Below are 16,414 nucleotides of genomic sequence, written 5' to 3' on the forward strand. Positions count from 1 at the left end.
CCATAATTACTCAAAATTCGAAATTACTTCAAGGTGGAGTCTTGCTATGAAAAGTGAAACACTGAAGAATTCACGATTCCGAAGTTACCATGGTGTTCTCCATCTTGAGGATTACTAAATTGTTTTTATCATTGGCTAGATGGATGGGAGGAGTTTTAGAGGAAATCGCTAGGTGTTAGGTTCTATTTTGGAGGGGATAAAATGCAGGGGTTTCAGTTTTAAAGAATGACTTAAATAAATTTTTTTAACTAAACCCAACTAAGCACACTATTCCCGTAACAGTGTGTACCCCTGTACGAAAAGGTTAATATCTCTCTACTCTGAAGTTGTATTAACAAACTATTTGTTACGTTGGAAACTAGACTCATAGACCTTCGATTCGGTAGGTAGAACACACCATAACTCCCAGTATATTGAGAGAAAAGCTCATCAACATTTTATCCAAATTCCAGTGAAATTTAAACTCGTAACTTGCGGCGATCTTTGTTGAATTTTTAATCACAACTCAAATGACCTCCAATCTTAACGTATAACTATCGCATCATTTAAATATCTCATAGAAATTATCTTCCTATCGAATTAGCCCATTTACAGCATTATAACACTGAATACACAAGGTGTAACACTCTACTCCAACTGGTAATTTCTTTACCCGATTTTCCAGATTAGATTTTCCTCGATTATCTGGGTATGATTTGAGGTCTTGGTTGTATAAGGTGGATCAGGTTTTTTCTATGGAAGAAATCTCTTTTAGTGAGAGAGTGAAGGTGGTTTCAATTCATTTTGATGGGGAAGCCATTGCTTGGCATAAATCTTATATGAGGCCACGGAATACAAGTGTGTTCCCTACTTGAATTGAATACGTGTTAGCTTTGAATGAAAGATTTGGAGAAGATGTTGAAGACCCTATAGAATCAATTAAGAATTTAAGGCAAACTAGAGGTGTAATAGAGTATCAAGCTGAGTTTGATAGACTTTTGACTAAGGTCAATATATCAAATCAGATTGCTATTAGTTGTTTCTTGGGGGGGTTTGAAACTAGAGTTGAATAAATCTGTTAAGATTCAGTCGCCAAGGACCTTGATGCAAGCCTACAGGATTGCTAGATTACAGGAGGGTGTTTTCGAAACACAAGCTGAGTCTTGGGGAGTTAAGCCTTCCTTCAAACCACAGAACTCTATATTACCTACCCCTTCCTACTCTAAACATCATAATCACCAAAAACCTCCCATATCAAATCCTACATTTTAAGAAACCTTTTGAACCAAATTCTAGTAAACCTAACAGATTTCCTGGTAGAAGGCTAACTGCTGCAGAAATGGATGAAAAATGGGCCAAGGGGCTGTGTTTCTTTTGCGACGAAAAATATGAACCAGAGCATGTTTGCAAGGCAAGAAAATAGATATTCATGGTAGATATGAATGATGAATATGAAGTTACTGGTGAAGATGATAGCAAGGTTTAGAGATCAATATAGAATCAGATGAACTAATGACAATCTCTCTGCAGGCATTTACTGGAGTAACAAGTTATCAGACCATAAGGGTCACTGGTTATCATAAAAAGAGACCTTTACAAGTGTTGATTGATACATGAAGCACCCACAATTTTATTGATAAAGAGGTGGCAAGGAAATTAGGGTGCAAGCCTAGTCCCATAGCTGAGCAATCCATAAGTGTAGCTGATGGAAAACGAGTGCAAATTGCGTCAGTATGCAGGAACTTGCAATGGCTGCTACAGGGCACTACATTCTCTTTAGACTTTTTACTCCTGCCCTTGGGTAATGTTGATATAGTATTGGGAGTACAATGTCTGAGTACTCTTGGCAGAATCTTATTTGATTTCAAAAATAGAGCAATTGAATTTGTCTATCAATGAAAGAAACATGTGCTGAGAGGGGCTAGCAGCAACCTGAAATCAACTAAAACCAGCACTCTGAATAAAACGCCTGTGGACGATGCTCAGTTTTTTATGATTTCCTTAATCACAAATGCGGCAGAGGGTATTCATTGTGATAGCATACAAGCTTCTCAAGGTAATGAGATATCTCCTGTTTTGTCTACCTTATTGGAGTAATATACTAGCATTTCTGAAATTCCTACTGTATTTCCTCCCCATAGAGGTTCCTTCGATCACAGAATTCCTCTCATAGATAAAGCAATACATGTTAGTAAGAGGCCTTATAGGTATCCTGGAATAAAGAAGGATGTCATCGAGAAGCTTGTGCAGGAAATGTTGGATCAGGGAGTGATACAACATAGTACCAGTCCTTATGCTTATCCTGTTGTTTTAGTGGGGAAAAAAGATGGTAGCTGGAGGCTTTGTGTTGATTACAAAGATCTAAATCAGCTGACTATTAAGGATAAATTCCATATACCAATTATTGAAGATTTATTAGATGAATTGGGGTGTGTTGTGGTTTTTTCTAAAATTTATCTTAGAGCTGGTTATCACCAATTAAGGATGGTTGTTGCTGATGTTCATAAGACTGCTTTCAAAACTCATAAAGGACACTATGAATTCTTAGTTATACCATTTGGCTTAACTAATGCTCCATCATCCTTCCAAAGTCTTATGAATTCTATCTTTAAACCCCTTCTCGGGAAGTCAGTCTTGGTCTTCTTCGATGACATATTAATTAACAATAAAAATATGTAATCATATTATGCATCTAAAGGCTGTGTTTGAGTTAATGGTGCGACATCAGTTGTATGCTAAGCTATCCAAATGTGCTTTTGGGGTACATGAAGTGGAATACTTAGGGTATTTTATTAGTGCAAAAGAAGTGGCTACAAACCCTAAAAAGATTTCAGCTGTTAAACAATGGCTTGTTCCCACTACTGTGAAACAACTGAGAGGATTTTTAGGATTAGTAGGTTATTACAAGAGATTCATCCGAGGTTTTGGTACAATTTGTAAACCTCTAAACGAACTGCTCAGAAAAGATAACTTCAATTGGACAGATGAAACTACAACAGCCTTTGAAAAACTGAAGAATGCCCTAGTGGCTACACCTGTTCTAGCCATGCCCGATTATACAAAGCCCTTAATTATTGAGACTGATGCAAGTGGAATAGGCATTAGTGCTGTCTTGATGCAACATGGGCATCCAATTGCCTATATTAGTAAGTCACTAGCTCTTAAACATCAATCTATGTTTGTTTATGATAGGGAGCTATTAGCTCTCATCTTTGCTATCACGAAGTGGTCACACTATCTCCTAGGAAGGCACTTTATTGTCAAAACTGACCAGAAGGCCTTGAAATACCTGCTGGAGCAAAACATACATACAGAGTTCTAAGTAGCTAGAATCTTTAAGCTCATGGCTTTTGACTTTTCTATTGAGTATAAGAAGGGAAATGAGAATAAGGCCGCTGATGCTTTATTTAGAAATGAGGAAGCTAAACTTCTAGATATTTCATTGTTGTCCCCTAATGATCCCTTATATGCTCAGATTAAAGAAATTTGGTCTTCAGATGCTGCATTACATGAGCTAATTACAAAATTACAAGTTCAACCTTTCAGATCTTATACTTGGATTAATTATCAGTTGAGGTGGAAAGGCAGATTGGTTGTAGGTGCAGACCATCAACTCAGACAATCTATTATTAGGTTGTGGCACTCTACTCCCCAGGGAGGTCATTCAGGCATGGATGCAACAATCAAGAGGTTGAAGTCTCTATTTTTCTGGAAAACGCTTTCCCAGGATATTAGAGAATTCATTAACAAATGTGACATTTGTCAAAGGCATAAGTATGATGCATCAACTTATCCTGGACTGCTGCAACCTCTTCCAATCCCTGGAGGTGTTTGGACTGATATTTGCCTTGATTTTATAGAAGGTCTTCCTAAGTCTAATGGCAAAGAGGTGATTCTTGTTGTCGTAGATAGGTTGAGCAAGTATGGGCATTTTATGAGTTTGCAGCATCCTTATACTGCTTAGTCAGTGGCCCAATGTTTCCTAGATAATATTTATAATCTTCATGGCATGCATGTTACAATGATAAGTGATAGGGACCCTATATTCCTCAGTTCATTTTGGCAAGAACTTTTTGCTCTATAGGGTGTCCAGTTACAAAGATCCACTACTTATCACCCTCAGACTGACGGTCAAACAAAGATTTTGAACAGAACCTTGGAGACTTATCTTAGGTGTTTTTGCTCTAATAGTCCTCGCGATTGGTCAGCTCATTTACCACTAGTTGAATGGTGATATAACACTACATATCATACTGCAATCAAATGCACTCCTTATGAAGTTGTGTATGGTCAGAAACCTCCAATATATCTTCCCTATTTGGTCGGTGAAGCTGTTACTGATATGGTTGATCGATCATTAGCTGCTAGAGAAGCCATAATACAGTTGTTGAAATTCCATCTGGCCAGAGCTCAGCAGAAGATGAAGGACATGACTAACAATCGTAGGTTTGATAGGAGCTTTGTGGTAGGAGATTGGATTTATCTGAAATTACAATCCTATAGAAAAATCTCAGTTGCTTCTAGACTATTCAATAAGCTAGCAGCAAAGTATTTTGGTCCTTTTCCTATTACTGCCAAGGTTGGAGCTGTTGCTTATCGGTTACTACTACCTACAGATGTTTTGATTCACCCAACATTCCACATGTCTCAACTTAAGAAATGCCATGAAGTTCCCGCTACCATTTCTCATCCACATGTGTTGCATTTATCCAGTCCTTACTATCTTGAGCCTGAAGGCATCTTGAGCAGGAGGTTGGTCAAGAAAGGAAACAAGGCTGCATGTCAAGTCTTGGTTAAATGGTCAGGTGTTGATGCTGCTCAAGCTACTTGGGAGTACCTCACTGACTTACAACATAGATTTCCTTCCTTCACCCTTGAGGGCAAGGGTGTTCTTGATTAGGGGGTATTGATGCAATTGCAGAATTGAGCATTGAGAAGAAGCTAAGTTGACAGAGTTCGTTAGTACTGGTAGAAGTTAGTTACAGTTTGTTATAAGAATTTAGCAGAAGTGAGTGGTAGTTAGCAGTATAGATTCCTTCATTCAACTGAAGTATAAGTATCAAGACAATTGTATTGTACATATTCATTCAGATATAATAACATCTCTCTTCTTTCTATACTCTCTCTCTTACGAGTTAGCTAAATATCTCGGATCAGTCCCTGATTTAGCCTCATCTTCCTCGAGTTGCAGCTCCTGGATTAGTTCTTTTCATCTTAATTCTTCTTTGTTGCATCAAAATCCAGGTCGACGATTTTAAGGGTGTAAATTCGACAAAGTAAGTCAGCCATATATTTGCAGTTATATTTCGAATTCTTGGTTTAAGTTTGTTAAAAAAAATTGTTTCATATTGTTTTGAAGGATCGAGGTGCTTGCGAGTACTTTATATGGTATGATGAAGATTTTCCCGATCAAGCAAAGAGGAACATTAATGGTTTACTGAAAAGGGTCAAAGAAAATGATGCAAAATTGGCTCGGGCAAGGAAGAAGTAGATTTTTGTATTTGTAGTTGTTTTCATCGTGTGGAATTGTTTGGTTGTTCCTTCGTTTTGTCGAAGATGGTAGTCTTAATATTTGTTTTTGGGGTTTTGTGTAGCTTTCATTTTTGCTTGTTAATAAAAAATTTAAAGCTTGTTATGTTGGGCTTTACATATGTACTGATTATATTAGAAATGAAGTGGTATTGGTTCATTCTAAGAGAATGCCATGTCCAAGGCTGCTGAACTGACTGCATTTTAACTGAATCTGATTGAATTTTAACAGCTGAAATGTAAACAACATAAACTGCTGAACTGTTTTATAACAGCTGAAATTTAACAATACAAATTGGTTGGAAGTGACTGCAAACTGACTGCATTTAACTGACTTCAAAATGACTGAAGACTCAACAAATTTAACAATAGAAACTGACAATACAAAATTAACAGTAGAAACTAACAACTGAATATTAACAAATGAGTTAAATGCATCAACAATTCTTTATTTACCAGAATAACATCACAAAAACTAAAGGGCAATTGGTCTGAATCATCGACTACTTAAGTTTGCAAGTTGTAAAACAGCAGAAAGCAGTCCCAAGTGTAACTCCCATAGTTTAATGTTTAATGTTTGGCTGAGATACTATCATGTCCTTGAATTTCCTTCCTGGCAATGTATTTAGAAGTGCACAACTTGTTTTTATTTTTATTAGTACACTTATGCCATGGATGGTACTTCTTCACCATGAAATCTCCAGAATCTCTATCTCTACTTGCATATAGCTCTCATTTGCACAAATTCTTACTTTTGCACTTAACTCTAACTCTAGTTTTTCATTAGGCCTAAGTGTAAGCTGCACTTTGTTCTCAACAGCATAGGATTGAACAGCCTTCCTAAATTATTTAACACTTTCAAAGACCATACCAAGTTCAAAAATAGCAACCCAACATTCTGGGTCAAACTTGAGCTTCTTACTACTTCTTCTAGCTTGTAAGTCAACACCAGGTTCAACAAGCACATCTAGCTCATCTTGACTGTTATCACTTCCTATGTCACTACTACCATAGTAATCCTCATCCCCTTATTTTACCAGCAATATATATATATATATATATATATATATATATATATATATATATATATATATATATATATATATCTTACTTGGCCTATCTGTCGCGCCCCCTTTTACCCTCGCGGGAGTCCGAATTTTGACATTCATGGGGTAACAACTCGTTTCATTTTGGGAATTGGGTATTTGAAGAGTCTCCACCTAACGGATTATGGTGCGTTAGGGCACCTAGAGTGATTAACTCATGTAACTAGTTTGCATTACTAGAGATTAGGGTAAGGGCTCGAAATAACCTTGAGGGGAAGGTATTAGGCACCCCTCGATCCACAACGGTGGGTCCCAGCCGAACTTAAACTATGTGAATTAGTCTTTCTAACAAGTAAACAGTTTCAACACATATTTGCAAATAAAGGCATATTTTCACATTCTGAGTACATTTATGATTCAGGTAATGAAAGTAAGAGAGAGATTTAACAACTTACATATGTATATGTAAAGAAAAGGAAGTTTATAGGATTTAAACACATAGTGTAGTTAGGAAAGGGAAGTTCTACGTCGGTTAGCCTACATGATCATACTCATGCAATGCCCGGTAATCACTCCTCAATGAGGGGCTACACGTGACATTAGCGCGCAGGTCCTCATATCTTTTACTACCCAATTCCCTTCCCTTGGTCATAGTCTAAAGCGTTCTAGCAACCTTAAGATATATCATATGCGTGCACTACCCATCCCTTTCTTGTGGCATGAAGGTATTTAGAACCTCTAAATCTAGACAGTTCTAGACAACCTAAGGTTTTAAAAGGAAAAAATCTAGGCGACAAGTAAAGAACACATAGGACAATCAAATTGGGAAAGAAAGCAATTAAGGCTTATGTTTACCTCCACATGTACATAATAAAATAAGAAGCACATCTCAAACAACTGATTTTAAATAAGTTCATAAAGCCTAGGAACATGACATCTATATGAACATCACAAAACAAAATATGCAACGTTTGTTTTAAGTGAAGTGGCAGGGTCTTAACCAGTTTGCCTACTGGTTTTACAGCCTATTAAGTCTTGATAATTTCATACATAAACAGAACTGGTTTCACAGTTATTTAACGTCCTAAGGCTTGCCTAAGTGTGTATATGCAGTCATAATTTTGGGAAACAGTTTGAAGTTCTTTATCCTATAGGCATGCTTTCTAGTGATGTTTAACAAGACACTGTATGAAGTTCCAGTTTGTACTCTATGGACATGAGTTCTATCTTTAATGAGTGAAACTACTATTAGTTCTTATTAGACACGCATACTGACTGAGCAAGTGTGACAACCAATTAAACCTACATGCATGATTTCTAAAGATACAACAACAATAACCTAGTGTGGTCCCACAAGTGGGGTCTGGGGAGGGTAGGATATACGTAACCTTACCCCTACCTTGGAAAGGTAGAGAGACTATTTCTGATAGACCCTCGGCTAAAGAAGGTGAGAGAAGCCCTGGTAGCAAGTAATAGCAAAACAATAATTAGAAAACTAAATCGGAAATAGCAACAGATAATATGAAAGGAGTACTGATAACAAGTAGTAGCAAGATAACATATTTAGAAAACTAATTCTAAGGCAGCAGACGAAAAACTGAACTTTAATTATTTTATTCCCTATAGGCAGGTTATCTAACAAAACACATTTGAACCAAAGTAAACCCTATAGGCATGTTGTCTACTCAGCACATGTAAACCAAAGTAAACCCTATAGGCATGTTATCTAACAAGGCACATTTGAGCCAAAATAAACCCTATAGGCATGTTATCTACCTAGCTTTACCCACAGTACTATATAACTACCCTCCTTTTTCATTAGTCAACCCAATATCTATTTACAATTAATTATTATAGACCAATGATTGAATGAATTACATAGGTAAAATATAAAATTAAGCTATAGGGAGCCTGAAGTAGGCCCAAAGCAAATCCTAGTGTACCAGGCCTCCAGTAGTCTCTCATGCCCAAGGTTTCATTGCCAATTTCATGTCCAGGTATGTCAGAGTTCCTTAAGGACCTCAAGGATCCCGGGCAGTGCTCACACCCAGACTTTCTCAAATAAGGACTGATTATGTATGGAAGAGCCAGCCCTGGTATGCTAGAGTTCAGAGAGATCTCAAGGACCTCTAAGTGGTACATATACCAGAGGGGCAGGACTTAATAATCTAAGAGTAAGTAAGAGTGCATAATTTGAAAAGGGTTTTGGTAAACAGTATAGAGAGGACTCTTAGAGGTGAAAAGATATCTAAAAACTAGTACTAGTTTGGAAGTAAAACAGCTTGAGAAAAGTATGAAAACACTTTAAAATCAAAACACAACTCACAGAACAAAACATATTCAGAAATACTTGGCAAACAGGTTCCACACAGGGAGAGAGAGGTTGGTGATACATAGAATACACCTTAGTGTATAGTGGAGCACAAAAGCAAACAAATGTATAGAATTACTAAGTTAGTTACAAGGGTAGGTGATTGAGGCATGGAGCAAAGATGTTGAGAACATATAGGCCTCAAACATATAACTAGAGAGACTAGATGACTTAGCAAAACAAAGTAGGAAAGGATTTAAATGAGCAAACTAGGCAGAACACCACACAAGCATTCATAATGTAGGCATGCTAATCACACACTGAACAAAACAAGATTTTAGATATGCTAGATAAATAGTAGACAAGTAAGCATAGTTGAGACATGCTAATCACAAATTGAACATGGCAGCAGTAGGCATGCTAGATGAACAGTAAACAGTAGCGGGAATGAACTCAGGACTGATGAACTAAGGCAGTAATGAAACACATAGGGTTTAGATTCTAAAATTTAATCAGAGGCATACCAGTTAAGGGAAAGAGAACACAAGATGTAAGACAGGTGTTGTGCAGTTTCTAGCCTTGGCTTACAACCGGCAAGACTAATAAAGATCACAAGTAGCAAAAAGTACAGAGAGTTTTTTAGAGTGTAAGAGCAATAGTGAACTAATGTTCGTGTGTAAGAAGTTAAATAAGGGAGTTTATATAGTAGTTCAAGAGTAGATCAAATAAGGTAAAGTAATCAGCAATTAAGGGATCTCAGAATCAATCACACAAAGAGGTTCAACATAGTCTTCCCATTAATTAAGGGCAATTAGCCAACGGTAATGACATGAACTAGCTAAGGTAAGAGGTTCAAATTAGACTGAGTAAAGAAGTAAAGAATCAGAGGCCTTATTAAGGAAAGGATCAAATCAAACCAAATAAAGATCTTCAGAATAAAATAATCAAGGGTTTTATTAAGGAAAGAATCATGTAAAGAATCAATAAATATACAGCAATCAAATAAGGCAAGAACAACTAATTAAGGTCATAAACACGGAAATAATCAAGAATCATGCACACGAATTTTTTAACAGAGCAAATCACTCAGCAATTCTGGAAAGAATATATCAATTCCCATAAACAAAATAGGTTGAGTAAAACTTTTAGGAACACAGAGAAATTAGACCGAAAATAGTTCAAAAAACCTAATTTTAAAACACTTAAAGAAGGAAAACAACCATGGAAAACTTGAAAGCACGTCAACACACAGATATTCGAACAACGGAAATCATACAAATCGAAACCTGAAGTAGCATAGTGTTTTAAAAACCGGTTAGTAGTAGAGAAGTAAAAAACCTAAAAGAATAGCCATGGAAGTTTGAAAATACTTCATATACCCAGAGGTTCGACCAACAAACAACAAGAAAAACAAACCCTAATATAACAAAATGTTCAAAAATCGATTAATCAGTAAAGAAATAAAGGAGCCTTAAAGAAAAAGCAATGACAAACTCAAATTGCTCCAGATCTACAAGGATATGGACGGATTCAAGTCCAAATGCTAAGTTTTGAAGAAAAGAGAAAGGGTAAAGAGAATCTAGCCTTTGAATCAAAGATTTGAGCCGTGAAACTTTTATAGAAATCACTCACAGACCATAGACAGACTCTTGAAAAGTTTTAAACGAGATCTGGACCAAATCTCTTCGAGGTCCTTCCACAAAACCATACAATCGAGCAACCAAGGGAAATAGGAGACAAGTAGAGGCCTCGTACAACCATGGGAAGTCATAGATCAAGTAGGGATCAAGGGAATTAGGGCTGGTTTTGGGTGGTGGCGGATAATGTTAAGTTTGGTCTCAGAGAGAATTAGAGAGGCGAGGGTTTCAGGGGCGGCCGATGTTGGCAAATGACTAGGGTTTGGGGGTCATTGGGACTAAAAATGAAGGTCTTAATGTGGACCATTGATTTAAAGGATCAACAGCCACGATTTGATGGGGTTTTGGGTCGAGTAGGCTTAAATTGGGTTAGGGACAGATGGGATTTGGGCCTGGTTTAATTTAATTGGTGGTTGAAATTGGGCTGATTTAATAGGCTAGATCGGAAAAAATAAAGGAATAAAAAGGCTATTTGTTAAATACCCATTTAATTGATAAAATAATTTTTAAAAAAACTAATAGGTTGTAAAAAATAATTTTTATGCCTCTAAATATTTTAAAATAATTACTTAATATTTTAAAAATATAAAAGGCTATTTTCTAATAAAATAATGTAATAATGCATGCATAGGTTATAATTGCAAAGTAATTGCAATTGCGTCCTAAAAATACAAATGTGGTTGTTTGTGCAATAATTGGAACTTAGTACAAATGCAAATGATAAATTAAGCCACAAAAATTATTATAAAATTATTTGTGATGCAATTAGTGATTGTTTTATAAATAAAAGTGCTAGGATAAATTGATTAAAATATTTTTAAAATGCAAAAATTGTATGAAAAATACTAATTGCTGCCAAAGCATAGTTTTGAAAATATTATGGGGAAAAATTGGATATCAACACTATCAATGTCATCAAAACCTTTGTCTGCTCCAGCTTCCCCTAGCTCAACCTCCTCTGTTGGAGTAGGTGGCTTCCTCTTCTTCTTCAGCCTTTGTTTCCCCTTTTCTTTCTGCAGATTCTTTCTTCTTTTTTCTGTTCTTATAGCTCTTGACTCCTCATCTAATTCACTATCATCTCCTCAGGTATATCATCTAAATCAGTGTCACTACTAAGCAAATCTGACAAATCTAGCTATGAATTTTCAGCACCATCTACATTAGTGGTTTCAGCAACTCTGTCTACTACAGCCTCCCCAACTTCATCACCATACTATTGTTCTGCATTTATATTACCTAAACCACCATATAAAATTTCCCTAGACTCATATTAGTGGCTTCAACCACCTCGGGCCCATAAATAAGAGCAGTTGGGACCACCTCCAAAGCAGGTTCTTCAATAACATGATTAACAAATATGTCCAAGACCCCCTCTTTACAGTAGCAGACAATATTATACGATTGTTCATCATTTTCAACCAGCACGAATTGTTTTGATCTAGGGTTAAAGACATAAAAAATCCCAACAGAAACATACCTCAGTTGCCTTGTATAATACAGAAATTCAACCAATGAAAAGTGGTTTTTATCTATTGAATACTCTTTTACATCATTCTCACCAACGTATTTGGCGATAGAATCTTCGATAAAAGTACCACCATGGTAAAACGGACAAGAATATATTCGTCAGCTGACATTAAATCAACTTTACCCTATAATGAAAAGGAAAAACACCAAAAGAAGGTCACATGTCAGAAGATTCGAAAACAAGATAAAAACCCTAACAATAAAAAAGCACCTTTAAACTAGGGGTCTGTACGAACTTACCAACAACGACCAGATGAAATAGAGCAAAAATTCAAGCCGATGTTCGCTGTAAGCATGTGGTTTTTGCCATATATGAATTACTCCTATAAAATCTAAGAAAATAGATTTTGTTTCAATTATTTGCCATTTTATATGAATTTTGTAGGATTTTTATTAATTGTTTGTATTTTGTGCACGTTTAATTTTTATTAAAATCATGAAAAATACCAAAAATACCATGCATTACATTTAGGTTTTGTTTTTACACTTTTAGGATTAATTAGTTAATTATTTATTTTATTAAAAATGAAAATTACAAAAAAAATCTCATTTTTACATTTTTACCTTTTAATTTTTTAGATTAGGGATTTTTGTCTTTTAATGTAGGATTAGGTAATTCTCATAATTATTTTAATTAGATAATTAGTTTAATTTTGCAATTTAGGATTTTGAATTTAGGATTTTTTTTAATTAAAAAAAGAGGAAAAAAGAAAAGAAAGGGAAATAAGGGGTTAATTGATAAAAGGGCTGATTTTAAGCCAAAAAATCGGTCCCAAACACCTTCCAAACCCAAGCTCAAACCATCCATACCCGGTCCAGACCCCATCTGAATCTAAACGACGTCGTTCCATGTTCAGTAAACCCCATCTGTTGATCCCGTTTGATCGAACGGATGAGAACTCACCTCCCCACTAACTATATGACTGTCCGAAATTAGAACCCCCCATTCTAAACCCTTCAATTTCATCTCCTTCAACCTAAACTAAAGAAAACCTAGCCGCCCTATTTTACTCCATCACCTCCACCGCCGAAAATCGCCTCACGGCGGCGGAACTGCTCCAAATGGCCCCAAATCAACACCCCAGAACCCCCATCATCTATCTTTCCAAATCTCCAAATCAATCCCCTCACATCACTCTCAAACGCCTCGAATTTCAAATTTGAAGTTTCAATCCCAAAAACCTTAACCTCTCCAAATTAGCCCAAAACTTCACCAGGTTACCTCCTTACTCTCTATACCCCTAATACCCTACTGGTCTGCCCAAAAGGCTCCTCAAAATCAAGCAACCCAGATCAAAAGTTTGAAACCCTAGAGGCCTATGCTGAGTGATTCCGGAAGAATTAATGGCTCAAACCTACATGAGTCAACTGCTTTTGACGAGAGCAATTGATTCATGTGGGTTTGACTTATTTTCAAGCTTGCCAAATCAGTTCCAAACTCCGGCCAGATTCACTAAAGCCCATGTTCGTGTCTTACGTTTAGGTTAGGTAACTCCTTCTTATTTTCTGTCATTCTTTCTTTGCTTAGATTTTTCTTTTCCCTCTTCATGTTTTGTTTCAGTATTAACCGCATAATTTTAGGGTTTTTCTTCTTTTAAAACTGTTAATTATTGTTTACCCATTGATAATTAGACTAATCAAAGCATGCTAGGATTTCATTTCAATTTGCACAGGATTTAGGCTAACTAAGGTTAATTTTTTAGGTTGTTATGATTTGCATGACTGCTCTGTTTTTGTTTCCATTTTCGTATTTGCTCCTCTCTGTTTTAGTTGCAATATTCAAATTGGTTTCAGTCAGATTTTCAAATGTTAATTAATTGATTTGTTTTGATTTATAAGTTAAGTAGTCTGATTTCTAGGGTTCTTTACAGCTTTCTTCCAATCTTGGTTTTATTGTTGTTCAAATGTCATTGGTTTAAATTCATTGTTTAGGGTTAATTAGATCAGCTCTTACTAATTAGGCAAATATCAGTATTTTTAATTACATCTTTTTTATTTTGGACCCTGAACCTTGTGAATTGAAAATCATTAGAAACTTGTAGGGGCTTATTGAACTAAAAGAAACTTAGGATAAAGCTGAAATAGGCAGTAATTAAAAGGGTAAAAACGGACTTTTGCATAGGCTAATATCAGAACCTTCTAGACTTTGCACAACTGTCCCTATCCTTAGCATAAAAATGCTAGTATTGGATAAGGAAAAGGACAGGCAGCTGTAAAAGATGTTGTACTATCGTGAAAGTTCACAATTTTAGGTTAGAATGTGCTTTTTTGATGCCTTTTTGCACACTCTATAAAAGGGAAACATTCCCTCACTCACACACAGATTTAGCATCATTTTTTACTACACAAAGTTCTCTTTTCTTTTCTAAAAAAAGATCAAATTTCAGAAATTTTAGAAAACATTCAAAAACTTATTATTCTTGGTTTTCACAAGCTGGGAAATATGGTTTGAAGTAGAGGATTTTCTGGTTTCCTTTAGCTGGATTTTCTGGTTTCAAAGCTGTCTTAATTTGGTTCAAATTTCTGATTTCTTTGGGTCGTTGTTGCTGTTTGTTTGATTTCTGCTCCTTTAAGCTTCGACTGATTTTCTTTGTTCACCTGCTTACTTGCTGGTTTATTTCTATTTGTTCAAGGTACTATGCTTGACCTTTTTCATGTAAAGCTCTTATTTGAAATGATATTAAACTGAAGCTACTAGAATTCATATGATAATGTATTCTCATGATTAACTTGTGATTGTGTTGATTGGATTTGATTAGTTTTCTATTTCATGAGCTTTGATTTGGTCGGTTTGTTCAAAAAAAACCTTGTAGTTTCTCTTTTTTGAAGTAACTTTGTGTGAAGATGTCTTTTGGTCACATGGCTTAATCTGCAGATTTGGCCACCAGTTGGCCCAAATCAGCTAGATCTAAGCTAAAGATAGGATTTTGTTGGTTAAAGTTATGCTGAAACTAGTATTTTCCATGTGATGGATCAGCTTGTGATGGACAAATCATGTCCAAAAGAGGCAAGGATTGGTTGGGTTGCTGAAAAATGTAATACAGTAGTTTACATAATAGTTTATATGTGTTAATAGATCTAATGCAGCATGTTTGATTTTCTGGAAAAAAAAAATCTTCTTTGATTTGTTATTTATTCGGAACTGTAATAAATCAGATTTTTATATCATGTAAAGGATCAAAATGTTTGCTTTAGGGGTACATTTGTTTGTCATTCTATTATCACCATTGTGGTGGAACATGCCAAGTTATTAGCCCTATCCGTAAGGATAAAGGGCTATCCTCTAATTCAAATGGGCTGAAGCTATGAGAAAGCCCAGATGAAAAATACCAAAGAATTTGGGCTTAGGCCATTGGGCCTGAGCCACAAGCCTGAAAATTCGTCTTTCGCTTGTAAAAGGTTCTCTGTATCAGTCATATTGTAAATATAGGTTTTTATTCATCTTGTAAACCATGTAATCAATTGATGAATTAGACCTATGTTGTATATCCTGATTTTATTTGAAAGCAGGTTGATTTTTAATTGTTATAAATGTGTGAGTAGAGGTGGACAAGCCCAGTTACGAAACAAATAGTGACTAGGCTCGCCTCTTACAGGTCCAATATGGGCCAACTTTGTTCAAACAAGAATTCGGACCAGCAAGAGCCTGCTGGGGTTCTTTCGTTTTTCTTGGCCCAAGTCTTAAGCCCAGATGCAGCTTTTTGCAAAGCTGAACCCTTTTTAATTTAATCGAGTAATGAAGTCCAAGCCTAAACTCCTTTTTTCAAAAAAAATAATAATTTAAGCTTAGTCTTTTTAATTAAGTATAATTTTTCCTCTAAAAAGAAACAAGTTGAGGTGTGTCATACACAAACAAAACTCATAACTCATGGCCCTCATAAATTAGATTAAGAACTAATATTTGCAGTTGTTATACTTAAATACATTTCCTTTAAAAAAAAAAGAAAAATAGTTGAGGTGTGACATCCATAAATTAGATCATCCATGGCCTTACAAATATTGTAACTTAGATATTAAAAATGAATCTTCGTAGTTGCTTTTGGCGCGTTACATTAAATTATCATGGCTACGGGTACAGTTTCCGTGACGTATTTGTGATTTATAATTGCTAATATCCGGGTGTACATTTCATGTGACCCGATTTTAACTTCCAACAATGCTAAATAAAACATATCGCGAGCCGCGGGTGCATTTCATGTAGCGTGGTTTAAGATATGTTTTAAATAACATTGAATTTTCCTAAAAACGGTAAAAGCGGTTTAAAAAGTCATAAAAATACTAAGTTGGAGTGTCAAAATAGAAAAAGGCAAAGTAAACGCGTCAAAATGAAAGTGGAGCCCAGTTGAAGAAGGGGCCTTATGGGTTTGGCCTTCTTTTTACCTCTG

The 16,414-nt window shown here is 35.8% G+C and overlaps 1 protein-coding gene across 1 annotated transcript; it reads left to right on the forward strand.

Moving 5' to 3' along the window:
- Positions 1-3,322: 3,322 nt before the first annotated feature.
- Positions 3,323-4,879, forward strand: LOC138876556 (uncharacterized). Its single transcript, XM_070155684.1, has 2 exons — positions 3,323-3,868; positions 4,274-4,879. The coding sequence occupies exons 1-2, from the start codon at positions 3,323-3,325 to the stop codon at positions 4,877-4,879; spliced, it is 1,152 nt and encodes a 383-aa protein (XP_070011785.1).
- The last annotated feature ends 11,535 nt before the right edge of the window (positions 4,880-16,414 follow it).

This window comes from Nicotiana sylvestris, chromosome 1 (genome assembly GCF_000393655.2).
Source record: "Nicotiana sylvestris chromosome 1, ASM39365v2, whole genome shotgun sequence".
Taxonomy (NCBI): domain Eukaryota; kingdom Viridiplantae; phylum Streptophyta; class Magnoliopsida; order Solanales; family Solanaceae; genus Nicotiana; species Nicotiana sylvestris.

What these genes read in the sequence shown, in the direction of transcription:
- LOC138876556 (XM_070155684.1), top strand. Translation starts at nt 3,323, where the DNA reads ATGGCTTTTGACTTTTCTATTGAGTATAAGAAGGGAAATGAGAATAAG. An exon ending in CTAAGTCTAATGGCAAAGAG is followed by an intron (nt 3,869 to 4,273) that starts GTGATTCTTGTT and finishes GTGTATGGTCAG; the next exon opens with AAACCTCCAATATATCTTCC.